Here is a 15855-nt window from a genome sequence, read left to right as displayed (position 1 = left end):
GGGGAGAACACACCAAACTCCTCACAGACAGTCACCTGGAGCGGGACTCAAACCCACAACCTCCAGGTCCCTGGAGCTGTGTAACTGCGACCTGAAGTGTCCAGTTTTGTGTGGCTTTGTTTAACAGTCGTAATGGTCTTAGACTAGTTTTTTATGCTGTTTGCATTTCCTGAGCTGTTGCTAAAGCTGTATTCTTGAGCAGGATATATCCTTTGGACCTTTTTAATTCATTGGTGCCTATGTGGGATCCTGTATTTTACTGCATCTTGTAAGCAGAGCCAAAGTGTCTACTTTTCACTGATTTAACAGCAGAAGTACAGATGCTGCTAAATAAAATTTATAGTAACGTACACCATGCATAGGATTCAATAATAACAAAAACATTTTTGTGAATCAATTTTTTCAGAGAGAATGACAACGCATTTCTTGACCCCTGAGGAACCCCTACTATTTCCACTCTCCCGCTGTAGGCTCACGGTGTGTGCTTGACACTTACTCACCCTGTCACAGGTCAGGCACTGCACAGAGCTCACGATGGTGCCATCAAACACGTCAGAGATGACGCTGTGGTACTTCCTCTGTCGCTTGCTCTTGGGAGGCGCAAACGAGGTCACTGCGAGACATGGGCACAAGAACACCACGTTAAAACACAATATAGAACCAAACCGCAGGGTTTCTGAAGAGTGAACTGATGTGCCTCGACATGGGGTACCTTTCTTGTGAGCTGAGCTCAAGCTAGGCCACATGGGGGTTGACTTCGGGGGACTGCTGGACAGTTTGGGGGCGATTCCTTCGTTGGCACTGGGGCTCTGAGGCCGGGCGTTGTTACTGACCTGGATCTCAGAGTTAGAGTCTGGAGGAATGGAAGAGAAACATAACAGGAACAGGGTTAACTGAGAATTAACAGAGAAGAACAATGACTGGGTTTGACATTGAAAGGTTCTTTCTTATGTCCTGAATGCAGCTTCAGGCAAAATGCATGATTAAATAATCAAACACTGTCCTCAAACCACACTTAATTGTTAAGTAATCTCACCCAGACATGTTTATGTGGTTTCTGACACTGAGTGGCATACATCATAGTGAAGACTAACTCGTCTTTGCTGTTTTCTCACAAAATCACTGCTTTTGAACTAGTTAAAGGAACACTAGGTAGCATTTTCACCTTAAAACTACAGCTTCAAAATCACCGTGATTCAAAAGACTACACTGTGTAACTTGTGGTGGATGGTAGGAAACCACCCCATATCGTTCCCCCTCCCCCCCTTAATTTTACAACAGTGCTGTAAAAGTGAACTACTCTCCAAATGTTGGGGAAGCCCAGGAACAAAAATACCAAATCTTACCTAGTGATCCTTCAAAACATAGGCTCACAGTGTATTCATTTTTCCAATTGTTGACCCCTATGCCACTCAGAACCAATCAGAAGAAATGAAAGGCAGAGATTCTAGCCAGAAGAACACACTCCGCAAAAAAGTGTGCAACGTGGACCCCTACAAGTGCCTTAAGGCATTTAGTACCTGCAGCCTTGCCCTGTTTGATGGCCCCCTGGCTGCTGATGATGGTCCTGCTCTCGTTGGTCGTGTCCACGTCCTTGTCGAGGTCACCATGGGAGCCGGCACGATAAAGGTTGTTAATAAGGTTCTTCTCTTTCTGCCACTCCCTGTTGGCTTTCTCCTCATCTGGAATCAGCATATCTGCCTCGTCGGGGTCCTCTGGGCCCCGGTGCCCCTCGCTGTCTGCGCTGCACGACTCACAGGACTGGAAATCACTGTCTGAGCGACTGCGGTCATCTTCGTCTGGGCTGTCTTCTGCGCTGACTGTCGGACTCTGGTCATCAGGCTCCACCAAAGCCTCCTTTAGCTCCTCATGAAGCTGATCCATCAGACAGCGCAGAAACTCCTGAGAGTCCTGAGGATGGGACGACACACCACAGCAGAGGTTAGGCACTGGCTACACTGCTGTGCAATGCAATACAGGCAATAAAATAATAATAAGAACAACAATAATAATGATAATAAATAAATTCAGACTGTTTCACTGAGACTCTACAGTGGATGTTGGGACATTTCTATGAGGATTTAATGGCTTTTGGACACAAACATTAGTGAGAACACATACTGATGTTGGATGTTTAGTTCTAGATCACCAACACCTCTCCAACCCATCTTAATTTACTGGATGGAGCTCCATCACTCCAGAGAATCCTGTTCTACTACTACACAGCCCAGTAAGGGAGGGCTTTGCACCCCACTAGCCTGTGCTTTCAAACAACTTTCAAACGAAGAAGCTGTAAATAAAGAAGACATTGTAGCAATGTTCAGAGTGATGATGGCAGAACTGTTGGATTTACAAGCTCAGACGTTGACACCAATTAAATCAGGCCTGTGTGTAAAACTACAGCCAGAGCGGTGCAGCTTAATCCCCACACTTTCTCCCCGTCTCTCAGTCCATGGGCATGAATGTGACTCTAAATGAGATTAATGCTGCTGAAGCCTTTACACAGTTCAATTCAGGTCCTATGCATGCTAATGCTAGGTCTAAAAATGGTTCTTCCTCTCGTGACAAATGAATGCACGAAGCCGTGTGGGACAGTGTGGCCTGGAAAATACAAGGACAGTGAGGCTCACAATGGAAAGGATTGTTTCGCCTCAAACTAATTCCAAATCAGAATCAGCCAAGATGAGCAGGATGTGATCAGACGTGTGTGTGTGTGTGCTTTCTATTAATAACTCCTTTCTTGAAATAGCTTCTGCTGAATAAGTAAGGTTGAAGGACTACTCAGAGACAGCAAAAGGAAGTAAATACGCTACACATCATATAAAAGAGGTGTTTTTAGTGTGCTGTTTGTCACCATATTTGTCATACTTTTCATGCAGATTTAAAGAAACTCTATGTAAAATCTTTAATTACAGCTTCACAATCATTGTGATGATTCACTAACCTGCAAGAAGTACAACACAGCCTGCTACTGTGGGCTCAGCACTACAGAAACTACACTGTGTAACTTTTGCGGAGGGTAGGAAACCACCCCTCTCCCATTTATTTTCTGTACAGTGCTGTCAAAATTAATTACACTAGGGGGGAGCACCAGAAACAAACAAACAAACAAACAAATAAATAAATCTTACCTAGTGTTCCTTTAAAGTACTAAGAACTGTATCCTTTATAAATAAAGTGTAACTTTTAAGGAAATCAAGCATAAACAGCACAAATTAAGGTCTCACCTGCTGGGAATATCCCCGAAACATGGGGTTGACAGCTTTGATGCCCTGGAACAGATTTGTGGGTACGACATAGGAAGGCCTACGAGTGCACAACGATCAGTAAGTTAGTTAGTTCACTGCTTTGACATGTCACACGTCTACATTAAATAAAGATAGAAAAGAATGAAGGGGAAGAGCTACAAACCTGTTTTTGTGCCACAGGTCTGTGATCAGCTTGTGGTAGCTCTTACACAGAGCCGGCTTCTTGTCTGTCCTGACCAGGCCACCGCAGTCCAGAAAGAACTGCGTCAGTGGAGGACTGAAGAGGGGGAACAAATGGATGAAGAGAAAGAGAGAGCGTAGGACAGTTTATGGGTGATCAGTCTGACAATCGTGTTACTCAAATATATGTGGGTGACTTAATTAAAATTAGAATTAGAATCACTTTGTTGGTCGTTGTGCTTAAACACAGAGGAATTTGTTATCTGCATTTAGCACAATCCGTGCAGTGAATCAAATATTTATACACTAGTGAACATCAGGGGGCAGTGAGCACAGGCACGGCACCTGGGAAGCAGTTAGGGGTTAGGTGCCTTGCTCAAGGGCGCTTCAGTCACGACCTGCCGGCTCTGGGGATCGAACCAGCAACCTGCTGGTTACACGCCCAGTTCCCTCACTACCAGGGCACGGCTGCCCCACAATGCTAGTTACATGCTTCATAACACTGACAGACATGGTCCAAAGGTCCAGTGCTATGGTTAAACTCCTTATATTAAGGTCCCGAAACATTTACTTAGTAAAATAGCATGTTAAACATGCATGTTATTTATTTGTTGCTATGTCCTGCTATTGGTAGCTTTGAAATACAGCATTTCAGACTACTCCAATCAGCCAAGCAGAAGGAATATGTGGAGAGATGAAAGCGCAATGCTGTTCTAATAATTTCCACTGCATCACATACATACACAACACCAACTCATGTCCCTGTAGTAATTAACATTCGTTTTAGGATTGCAAATTTTGACCCAGTTCCATTTTTCTGCATTCAGTATCAGGCCGCACCCTCTCACTTTTACCAAAAATGTCCTAAAAATCTTTCTCAGATGTAAGGGAGTCTTTCTCAGCTTAATCTGTGCCGTTAGTCGAACTACTCAGGTCCATTTTAATGAGGCGAATGTTCGTCCGTGCATCATAACAGCCAGGAATTTACCACGCCTGAGCATATGAAAGAAAGAGAATGCAGGACCTGATTGTGTAGAGAAGTGAGGCGAGGAATTGTGGACTGGGCATAAAGGCTCTGATTAGGTCTAATCGTCCCTTTCTTTGGCCTGCTGCCTGTTCACAGCTGGAGCATTATTTTCCCCACACCGAATGAATAATAACTATCACTGTGGGATACTAGGGACTGATGAAGGATCTGTGTGGTTATTCAAATATATGGATATCCAACGTGGGCGGCACGGTGGCACAGCAGGTAGTGTCGCAGTCACACAGCTCCAGGGGCCTGGAGGTTGTGGTTCGAATCCTGCTCTGGGAGACTGTCTGTGGTGTGTTCTCCCTGTGTCTGCGTGGGTTTCCTCCGGGTGCTCCGGTTTCCTCCCAACGGTAGATGAATTGGCAACTCAAAAAGTGTCCATAGGCGTGAGTGAGTGAGTGAATGTGTGTGTGTGTGTGTGTTGCCGTGTGAAGGACTGGCGCTCCCTCCAGGGTGTGTTCCCGCCTTGCGCCCAATGATTCCAGGTAGGCTCTGGACCCACCGTGACCCTGAACTGGATAAGTGCTTACAGATAATGGATGGATGGATACCCAACTTCATCTTTGTGACTATTAAGATACCAAGATATTTTAACAACACATGCAATTAGGAATTATTACTTTGAAAGTAGTGACCTAAGGAATGACCACAGGACCCGATTCCCAAAATGTTTTCCCATACGTATATATTTCCACTGAATGCCACTGATTCTTCTGCCTTACATTGTTGTTAAAGATTCTATTAGAAGCCACTATTAATAATCTTAATATTCATATGGCACAGAAGAGAAGAGACAATAGGTAGTATTCAGATATTTTCTCACCAGTTGGAAAGAGCCTGCAGGGCTGCGTTCATGTAGCAGGTGTTGCCGATGTTTTTCAGCCCAGTAAGACCTGCAAGCAGTGAAAACACAGAACACTAGAATACAAATGTACAAAGGAAAGTTTGTTGTAAAACCAAATGTACATACAGTTCCTCAAATCCTCTGAGCACTATAACTCATGTAGTTCTATATTAATGTAGCAACAAGCAGGTTCGGCATAATGGAGGATTTCATCAAGATGTTTAAAGTACCTCTAGTCCTCAAATCATCCTCCTCCTCAGTCTCCATGTCCAGATCCTCGCAGACTCCAGCTGGAGGAACTCTCAGTGAAGTTGGGCTGCCTGGGTCTGCAGACTCCTGAGAAGAATCCCACAGTCGATTGAGAGTCAGTCAAGATTTAATCTACAACCGAATGTCAGTATTTCCTTCAAAGTGTAGAGGTATGAGGTTTCTAATAATGTGGCCAGGGAGTACAACGAAAGCACAATGAAAGTCTTATTAATACAGTGGTCAGAAAGTGTCAGAGCAGCATTGTTTGGTGTTACCTGGCTTGGGGTCTGCAGGGGGGAGATGGGTTTGACGGCACTGGGCAGCACCGTGGGAGGCCCCAGCTTCCTGTCCAGGAAGACTTCTTTGGAGCAGGCATAACACCACACCCTGAGCGTGGTCAGATTCACCGTCAGGTTATGCCTCGTCTCCTATAGGGAGGGATATGAATGTTAGATGCTGAAAATGGGCTCTGAGGTGTGCTAAGCCCATAGCAAAAACCTCAGATGTGTCTTATATGACATCAGTGTAAGAATAATGCAACGCTAGCCCCTATTAGTTGAGCTGCATTAGCTACCCTTAGCTGCGCGCCTCAAATTTAAGTCACTAATGATGGCCTTCAGAGTATCCACTGGCTCTGCTCCCATCTACCTCAATAGACTCTTAAAACCATATGTTAGCGCCCGCCCTCTCCGTTCCTCAAAGGAGCGCCAACTAACACGGCCAACCCCCTGTACAGGTCAGTTGAGGCTATTCTCATCTCTGGTACCACACTGGTGGAACAAGCTTCCAAGCACTATCAGAGCAACAGAAACTCTCTCCGCATTCGAGAAATCCTTGAAGACCCAGCTCTTCAGAGAGTATCTCTTGCACTGAAAGTCTTTTGTTAATGCACTTATTACTTCCTGGCATATTGCACTCAATGTAAGGTAATTTGTATAAATTGTGCTGTAGTTTGAATGTTAGATCCTCTTTTGTAAGTCGCTTTGGATAAAAGCATTTGCCAAATGCATAAATGTAAATGTAAAAGCTAGCCTGGTTTCAGCTCTGGGTATTTATTAAAGTAGGGATACTTTACCCTTTTTTCTGGGTTTGTGACCTGTTTCCACAAGGATAGCTTCTGGTAACAATAATGTGCTCCTGTAATTAAATTTTAAAGTTTGGCATGATTGTTTGGATGCTTCTTATTGGCCTTCATAAGCAACAAGCTCTTTTACTTGTAGTGTTCCTTACTGGGGTATGTTTCCCAGCTTAAATCTTCTTAAGATGATAAGGCTATAATAAAAATGGCAGCTTTTATGATTTGAAAACCTGAAAATCTCAAATTTGATGTTAAAAGAATTAATCTTTCATTTCTGGGTGTTTGTTATTTTGTACACACCCTTTGCGCACACAGACACACAAAGGCAGCAGCTGCTGTTCCGTGGCCACTACATTATTCATCAGCACTGGTCCAGCTTCCACTCTGAGCAGATGACGAGCTTTTACACACTGTACACAAAGTCTCCTCCATCATTTATGGGCTGCATCCAAAAAAAAAAAAAATCACCCTGCCGAAATCTGGCACACTCTGGCCATCAGGCTGGCTGCTTTGATGGGGCATAAAATATTTAGAGCCAGATCGACTGAAGCCTTCAGTTGCAGCCAGAGTGTATAGAGTGAGGAGCTCACCGTGACTCTGCACAAAGCTGAATGACTGAAGGAGCTGCAGGTTTTTTGCACAGATAAAAGGGGACTGACAGACAGCACTCAGTTATTCCAATACTATCACTAACTGTTTGGTTACTGAAGCAATGTCTGTTTTGACTGGGACATTGGCAGCACATGGTACATTTACAGTTGAAAAACAGAGGATAAGATAAGGATGCGTGGAATAAGGTGACGTGTCACTGACGTCTTGTGTGTCTGATATGTTATTAATCCAGTCAAACAAAGCCAGATATTCCTGGATGCTGAATCTGAGCAATGAACATATCGAATGATTTTCATTCCTCTGATTAAACACATCGGATTAAGCTCTTGTGCTCACTCTGAAACAAACACAGCGCCTCCAACAGGATAAGAGACATGACACACACACAGAGCTCTGATTCTACTGACTCTGCACAGTGTGAATGTGCACGCGCCAGGACTCCTCTATCCAGATATGGACCAGGACAAAAAAAAAGAACATTTCTATCCTGCAATATGGTCAGTCGGTGGCCTGAGCAAGAGTCTAAAAATAATTATGTGTACTGATAAATTATAAATAGAATTTGAACTAATTATATCAACGCAAGTTTATATTTCATATGACCATTTTAATTTCATACTCCACTAATAACACTTTGCTCTATATAAGGTAAGCTAGAAAATAAATAAAAAATGCACTCTTTCAAACTGTCATTTTGATGTAAAGATACATTTAAACTGACCTCAGTTTTTCACCTCAAACAACAGAAACTTACATAACACACATATCACAGCACTAGATTTGCAGCTCTTGCCTTTTCAGATTCTATTCATCTATTCTATTAACTCTATTGCAGTCTTCAGATTAAATGTTTTGTGATATTGTTATTCTCATGCTAAAGCTTAGGTTTTGATGTAGGTTGCTAGGGCTGCATCTAACACAGAATTTATAATCGGTTAACAGCATATCATCATGTAATATAGATAGCGATAAAACTAAAATGAGTCAGAATCTGCTGATATCCAACCAATACATGGGTCAAGCTCTGAACTAAGGCATTCCTGCAACATATCACAATCAGAACAGCTGATTTCCCTCACAGCAGAACAGTATTTCCCTTACTGTTTGATGCACATGAACACACACTCTGGCTGCTCTCGGAGGAACAACTTCTCTAATTAACTCCCATCTCTTTCAGTTAAAATAACTGTCTCATCCATGTCCTATAAAGACCTGAGTCTGTGGCTACGGACTGTGAAACCCTCAGCTACGGGAACCGAGGAATGTTCTTCACACTACTTCTAAAGTGAAGCCCATGTGGCTGGGTGGGGTTGAAGGGTTTTTTTTTTTTATAAAAGCACCTCAAAGGAATGCATTACTCGGGAGCTAATATAGGTTAGTGGGGCAGGAGGTGTTCACTGTACCATTCCGTCTCTCTTACTGCAGATACACACACACTGAAGAGACTGTCTTAACAGTGAGCATTGATTACTAATGCATGATCACAGCCCTCATAGCTGAGTGCCATTGCGGAGTTCATTTTCTCCTTAAAAACAGCACTGCGTCACTCTGTGTAACCACATTAATGACATTTGCCAGATGCTGTAATCTGTAAAGGCTTAATGCAATATTAACATTTTATTCATGCATTATTAACACACTAAATTTGAACACGCATCATTTATAGCAAATGATTTAAAAAAATCTTCAGTACACTGACCTGTGAGTGGACGGTGCTGTGGTCAGCATGAGACTCTCCACAGCCAACATATGAGCAGCCATTCTAGAAGGAACACACACAGATTAGATGATAGAAGGAGTAACTTCAAAACAAATGTCAACATCCTGTAATACATGGTATAAACAGTATGACATTAAAAGTTTCCAACGTTTCACATACTTCCAGGCAGGCCCAGAGGTTTGGTCCTCCAACTTTGCAGTCCTGGCACTGGCCCTGAAACAAGCGCAACACATTACATTACATTACTGCTTAGCACTGCTGGACTGGTACCGAGGAACAGCAAAACAAAATGGAGGCAAAGAGAATGGACAAAGCGTGGGACTCACATGAGATTTCTGGATGAGTTCTTCTTTTGTGATCTCTCCAACACACTCCAGGTGCGGACAGTCGCAGCTAGAACCAGCCGGCATTACTCTGTCTCAACTTACAGAGAGACAAGACAGAGAAAGAGACAGAGAGAGAGAGAGAGAGAGAGAGAGAGATGAGTGATGAATCTACACATTTTAAACCAAAATTGCAGTTAGACTAGGCTGTGTCCAAATGTGTTTTTCCTATCCTTATTTTGCTCCACCATAGAATATTCGGTGCACATTAACACTCTCAGCGCAAAGCAATACATAGTGTACATACAATGAACTGTAGCATACACACAATACCCACAATGCATTGGGTTAATTTGGTTTGTCGATTTCTATGTAACTAGCAGCAAAGATGTGCTGATGCAACACTTAGGTAACGGTGGCAGAGTTACAGCTACCGTTTCAGACTTTTTTTTTAAAACTCTGCAGAGGGCTTTTAATTTGAAATGCCAGATACAGGAAGTGGAGACTTGATGACGCCCAACAAATGTCACCGGCTTGAGGAGGAGGGATTGTGAGCTTGCTGCCTAGAGGAAACAGAGGACCAGACTTAAGGTCGAGCTCAATAAAACCGATACAGTAAAATAATGCTGTGAACGGCCCGATATCAATATTTGAGATCAAATTGAGACATCCCTAAAAGGGTCGCATAGTACAAGCCCCTCCTTCCGCACACCTTAGAAACTCATGGCTACTAAAAGGGGTAGCTTCTAATATCAGTTAATAAGTAAAAACTAATGATACACTTTACATGCAGCATTGGTATTCAGTGATTCATAACGTTCATTAGATTAAAAGCTCAAATGTTACCAAACTCTCATGCTAACACTGAGAGTAACCTATACTCAAATGAAGAACCCATCCCCTTCCTCTATGCCACAAAATCCAGGAGCAACTCAAGTGTGAAATTGTAAAGGTCCATCAGAAAACTGACAGAAAATTATCTGAGGGATCTATTGTTTGAGTGGAATACATAGAGGATGTTAAATATGTGGCTGGTTTACATCTACAAGAAGACATCATTGACACAGACCTAGTCCTATTCCCGGCATATCTAGCCTGATCTTCTGCCTGTAACAGAACTGTTTGTGTTTTTTCCTTTGCCAACATCTTTATATAGTCACATCTCCTCTCCGCGGCAACAGGACAGCACCATCCAGGGACTGATTTATCTGCTTTCTCCCTTTATTTATCTGCAGTATGTAGGACAAGACGGTATCTGCAAAGTGCATTTCCGAAACCTAGTGCTAGGGCTCTAAATATAAAAACCTAATAGGCCTACGGATGACATATTAACACCAGTTTAAAACGGGATACATTTTCATATCAAAAACAAATCTCTTCACTTTGCTTTCTATAAAAACAACTATGTACCACTCATCTGCTTGCCCTGTCACAGGCCCAGCCACCTGGACACTAAACAGCATGACCTCTGATGATGGACACCTCCAATGTGGAGGAACAGGCTGGCCTTACCCTTAAGCAGGGGAATGCCTCGCAGCCTGGAGAACCTGAAAGCACAACTGATAGAGTGCTGTCTCCCAACTTGAACAAATGTGGTCCGTATCCCGCCTCTGGTGAACTGCTGTTAATCTGACATTGTGTGTGTTTAATTTGGCACGATTTGAGGCCTTCACACTTTTTGCTTTCCTGAGTTTCAGGGTTCCTCAGGGTATCAGATGCTGTACAGGACTCTTAACTGTAACTTAAAACTTCACAAAGGTCATTTGCATACTGTATCAATCGACAACATCACTACTGCAAAGGACCAATGCTGAGATAATGACTAACAAACAATTTATGTTATATATATTGTCTTTTTTTTTTTCAATTGTATCAATTATTAAAATAGTTCTAAATAGAATTTGCAATAAAAACCAAGTAATGATCAAGCATGTCCTTTGTTGTCCTCTTGTAAAACTGAAGACACATTACTAACCTCAGGGCTAGAACGTGCCCTTGTAGACCATTCCTATCCCAATTATATCTTCCTTATTTCTTACACTCAGAAGAAAACAATCTCCAGTTGTTCATTCTCCTTTGGACATAGTCAGAAACTGACAACAACATAGCTACCCTTCAGGGCCATAGGGCACTAATGAAATAAACAACACATGTACAACATGGCCCAAGACGTTGTTCTGGATAACTATCTTGAATTTCTGGAATACTGAGAAGAATTGTATTGTTACAATTGTAAGGTATTGTTACATTTACATCAGAATATTCTAAAACAGATTCAATGCTGTACTAGTGCCACATTTAAAAAAGCCATCAAAAAACCTGCGTAGAATCAATCTGGCTTGTCATTTCACATAATGCACTGCAGTAAATCTAAACAAACAATTTTGTACTGTTGATTATGCTCTCTATCAGTTGAACAGTGTTCACCGAGTACCAAATCCGAGAGAGTAAACTTCTCTACAATACATCTGAATAACTCTAGTAAAATGTCAACCATTAAGTTATGCTGAAAGGTTATTTACCTATTTAAATTTCCCCTTTAAATGAGGCTACATTGGAGCAGAGAGTTTGTGTGGTCTGATTGGTGAGGCAGGTTATTTTCACATTCCTACGAGAGATATCAATTGCTTTAGTGCCTAGTGATCATGTGTCCAGTGCTCTGCTTTTATCAGCAGAACACACACACACACACATACACACACACACACAAGCTGCTAAAAGCAGCAAAAACGATAAGGCCATGCTTTATCACTCAATAACAAATCACTATATCATAGAAGCCTCAGCCACAGAAAGAAAAGGAAGTGCTGCTGCCAACCGAGTAATGACCTGAGAATCTACTTCTCCATTTCTGTGGTTCACTGATCGAATAAACGGTTTTAAAGCTTGGCCTGGAGCCCCAGGGCGGAACATTCTCATTAAAAACATTACTGAATTACGAACAAGTACATGAGTGGAGACATGGTGCAATGGCACTGATTCTGATAGAACTCCAAGACTAATGGCTCTTCAGCAAAGAAGCCAAGTATCATGTTGATACGTCCTGAAATATCAGTCTGAACCATCTTCCAACATCCAAATATGAGCCATGGTTGAATGGTGCTTCTAGTACGACTGCCTAGTTTTGGGTTGAATACTAGCTTTAGATCTAGAAAACAAGAAAAGGTGTCTTTATATCTGGTGACCCTTAATTCTGTAAAGAAATATTCACACAGGACTGCCGTCAGTTCCAACAGCTTTCCTCAAGCAGACTTTAACACTTAAGTTGAGAGAAGACAAAGAACAAATCTCACGACAGGTCTCTGAATAAAATCCAGTAGTAACTTGTTACATTTCTGTAAGTCCATAAACTTACAGAAACCAGCCTTTCTCAACTGAGGTGCCATCTGGCTTCATCAGCGGTGGCGTTAAAAAATACTGTGACATTACTGACATGAAAGTTGGAACAGTGACGTGGCCAGGAATAAAACTGCATTTCAAGTTTTGCATACATTTTAAGGATGCCATCATAGAAAAAAAGCTGAGAAACATGGCTCTAAACCAACCACAAAGCTTACATGGCTCACGCTGCCCACTTCTGTGTCACTATGTGCAACTAAAACTTGAAGCACAAGCAGTGGAATCGTGTATAAACATTCCGAAACTACACATTAAACACAAGAATAGGAACAAAACGCATTCCAATTTCTGTATAAGTCAGCGATAGTGGACTGTCAATCACATATGTTCATTGTATCAAAGAGACCACACCCAGCCCGTTCTCCGAGAGTTCTCACAAATGTCATTTTTAGGCAGTGTTCGTCTTTTTTTTCTACTTAAATTCTGCTTCATGATTAACGTCAGTATAATACAAAAAATTCAATACTGTATGAGACGTGTCCCTATGTTTTGAGTACATTTTGAGCCATTACAGAAGATGAGTGAATGAATAAACAAATGCAGTCAATGTTTTATCCAAGTAACACTATTTTTATCTGAGCATGAATACCGCTGGTTATGAGGTATCATTAGGACATATTCCAGATGTAAATATGTGTAAAGTGAACAGTTAAATAAATTAACCTAAAACCAATGCACAGCAAATGCTCTGAATGCTCCATCTACAAATTAAACATGTCAGTACACACTAATGAAAAAATATTTTAGAAAAGAACAACCGTTTAAATATCAACTCAGACCAGTTACTGTTTTAAAAGAAAGGCTGAGTCCCAAAAAGCTGTTTGATCCCTTCACAACTTGACGCCTACAATCAACTAGATAACATCTGCATTCTCCATATTCCTCTTAAAATAAAATAATAACAATTGTATTATTATTATTAGGTCTTATTAATATTATATAGATTTTTATTATTGGTTTATTTAATAATAATACTTTTAATGATGATTATTATTATGTTTTGGACAGCTTATCCAAAACTCTACATCATTCCTAATGATAACAGGACCATTAATATTTTGAGATCTTAAAGATAAGCTAAACTTTTTTTTTTATTTACTAACTACTACAAATTAACATGAAAATATTAAAAAAAAAAAAAAAAAAAAAAATATATATATATATATATATATATATATATATATATATATATATATATATTATCTTAGCAACTGGATCAGCATAAGTGCACTCCATGCCTGAGAAAACCTGTTCAGAAAACTGCACTCTGGCCAGAGTGCCATTCTGTGTTGTTGTAATTCACCTGCTTGACCACTAGAGGTGGCCTTAACTATTGCACTAGTGCACTGGTTGGTATTCGCGACGTTTGACATCTAGTGGCTAGGCAGGTGAACTATGAAAACACAGGCACTTTGCTGAAACTGCTCAGCGCAGCTTTATATCATTAATTATAATCAGACAGTCGATCATTACTATGTCATAATTATGAGTACAGAAACAATTTCAGTTTAAAGCAGCTCCAAATAAGGAAATTAAAAATTAAAACAGAATTGCTCATTTTACACAGCTTTAACTGCCTGACAAATCTAAGATATCTCAAGAGTTTTCTCTGGTTAAACCCTTCATGTTTATTTTATAGTAGTACGTTTAAAAGTAAATATTAAAAATCAGATACAGGAATACAAACATACAAACACATCTTAATATGCCCAAAACAGCCTAAACATTGTGGTCCAGAGCAGTGATATATTTTTCATAATGTTTTCTTTCTGATTTAATGTCAGAAATGGAAATAAAATCACACATAACCATCCCAGAAATTGGCGTATGAGATACTCACCGTTACGCGTGTGTGCCCTAAAATAACGACTCAAGCGCCCTACCTAGTGCACTAGGAGTTTTCAAAAGTGTCGCGATTTGGGACTCGTCCCAAAGGAAAGCTGACTGTAGGCCATAAGGGCATTTGACAGCTGCCTGAGCTAAGGACAGAACAGAAAACCAGAATTACTTCAAGAACAGCTTTATGTGCGCTGTTAACAGGCGACATTCCGAGAGCAGCCGCAAAATTAGAGTTACGGTTCGAGAAATTTGAATTTTAAGCCACAGGAGATAAACTACTGCCTCCAAAACCACCGCAAGCACTTAGCCAATGGAGCTAATAACGCAGTCCCTGACGTAGTTTGATTTAAGCTTTACCTCCGGTAAACGGCGTACAGCACAAATGAAGGTTAATCCGCTCCTCGGCGGTTAAAAAGTGTCCGCAGTTGCCGTTCCCCCGTTATTTACATGTTTTCTCCGCCGCGGACTCGTCCCCCGTTGTGACACATTGGATCGGCTCTGTTCTCTGTAGCGCTCTCTCACTCAGACTCAGTGGCGCCGTCTGGCGGAGAACGTGAGGAGCTGCAGCCGAGTCACTGGCGGCGCAATTCGCTTACAATCCCAGCCCCAGCACCCCTCAGCGGACATAAAGCGGCATGACAAAGTGTCCACTTTTTTCTTTCAGGTCCTCCTCTGGCCAATGATAGTCCCAGACTTTGTCTCCACACACATTTCCACTGCTCACCTGCAGCTCAATAGCCACACCCCAAAGTTGACCGGATAGGCTACTTAAGTTTGTGACATCAGAAACCCTGGCTGTCTGATTCTGCCCATTTAATACTGTCTTTATTGAATGCTGCAGTGTCAAAGTGGAAATGCTTAGCCATGGCATTGGCTGCTTATTTTACTCATAATATGTCTTCTAGTGTACAAATAACACCATGCTAACAAGGCTATACACTTCGTTTCACTGTAGGGGGGCCTTTAAAGGGGCAATAAGCTGTGTGTACCACCTACTAAAACCTGAGCTATATGCCAATCTTCACTAGTGTTCTCAACATCATCCTTCAACCTGTCTCCAAGTTCACACTTGCCATTTTGTGAACTTCTGAATGCGTTCTGCCAAGTGGCCAACTGTGTTCTTTTACAAAGAGTATAATATAATATAAAATAACAAACAAACAAAAAACATTTTAAAAATGAAGTAAAACGAGGTTTTATTTTGTGTGGTAAATAAGTCTTGCTATATGACAATTTTTTATCATTTAAAATTTAAATGTTTATTTATTTCTGTTAGCTTGTTTATTTGCTTTCTTTTCTCTGATGATTGTTCTGAATATTTGAATCCATG

General features: G+C 41.4%; 1 protein-coding gene across 1 annotated transcript in view; it reads right to left on the bottom strand.

The window, feature by feature from the left end:
- The window catches only part of usp33 (ubiquitin specific peptidase 33), a 28063-nt gene extending 12989 nt beyond the window's left edge, over window positions 1–15074 (bottom strand). The window contains exons 1-12 of the mRNA XM_066681243.1: window positions 14883–15074; window positions 9291–9387; window positions 9124–9177; window positions 8944–9006; window positions 5830–5982; window positions 5536–5641; window positions 5285–5354; window positions 3412–3525; window positions 3228–3306; window positions 1521–1911; window positions 713–853; window positions 501–613 (exon numbers count right to left, since the gene is read on the bottom strand). Of these exons, the coding sequence (XP_066537340.1) occupies window positions 501–613; window positions 713–853; window positions 1521–1911; window positions 3228–3306; window positions 3412–3525; window positions 5285–5354; window positions 5536–5641; window positions 5830–5982; window positions 8944–9006; window positions 9124–9177; window positions 9291–9374 (1368 nt within the window). The 5' untranslated portion in view covers window positions 9375–9387; window positions 14883–15074. The remainder of the gene's footprint in view (window positions 1–500; window positions 614–712; window positions 854–1520; window positions 1912–3227; window positions 3307–3411; window positions 3526–5284; window positions 5355–5535; window positions 5642–5829; window positions 5983–8943; window positions 9007–9123; window positions 9178–9290; window positions 9388–14882) is intronic.
- Window positions 15075–15855: the final 781 nt, after the last annotated feature.

This window comes from Hoplias malabaricus, chromosome 9 (assembly GCF_029633855.1).
Source record: "Hoplias malabaricus isolate fHopMal1 chromosome 9, fHopMal1.hap1, whole genome shotgun sequence".
Taxonomy (NCBI): Eukaryota; Metazoa; Chordata; class Actinopteri; order Characiformes; family Erythrinidae; genus Hoplias; species Hoplias malabaricus.
This window is presented reverse-complemented; position numbering and strand designations above follow the sequence as displayed.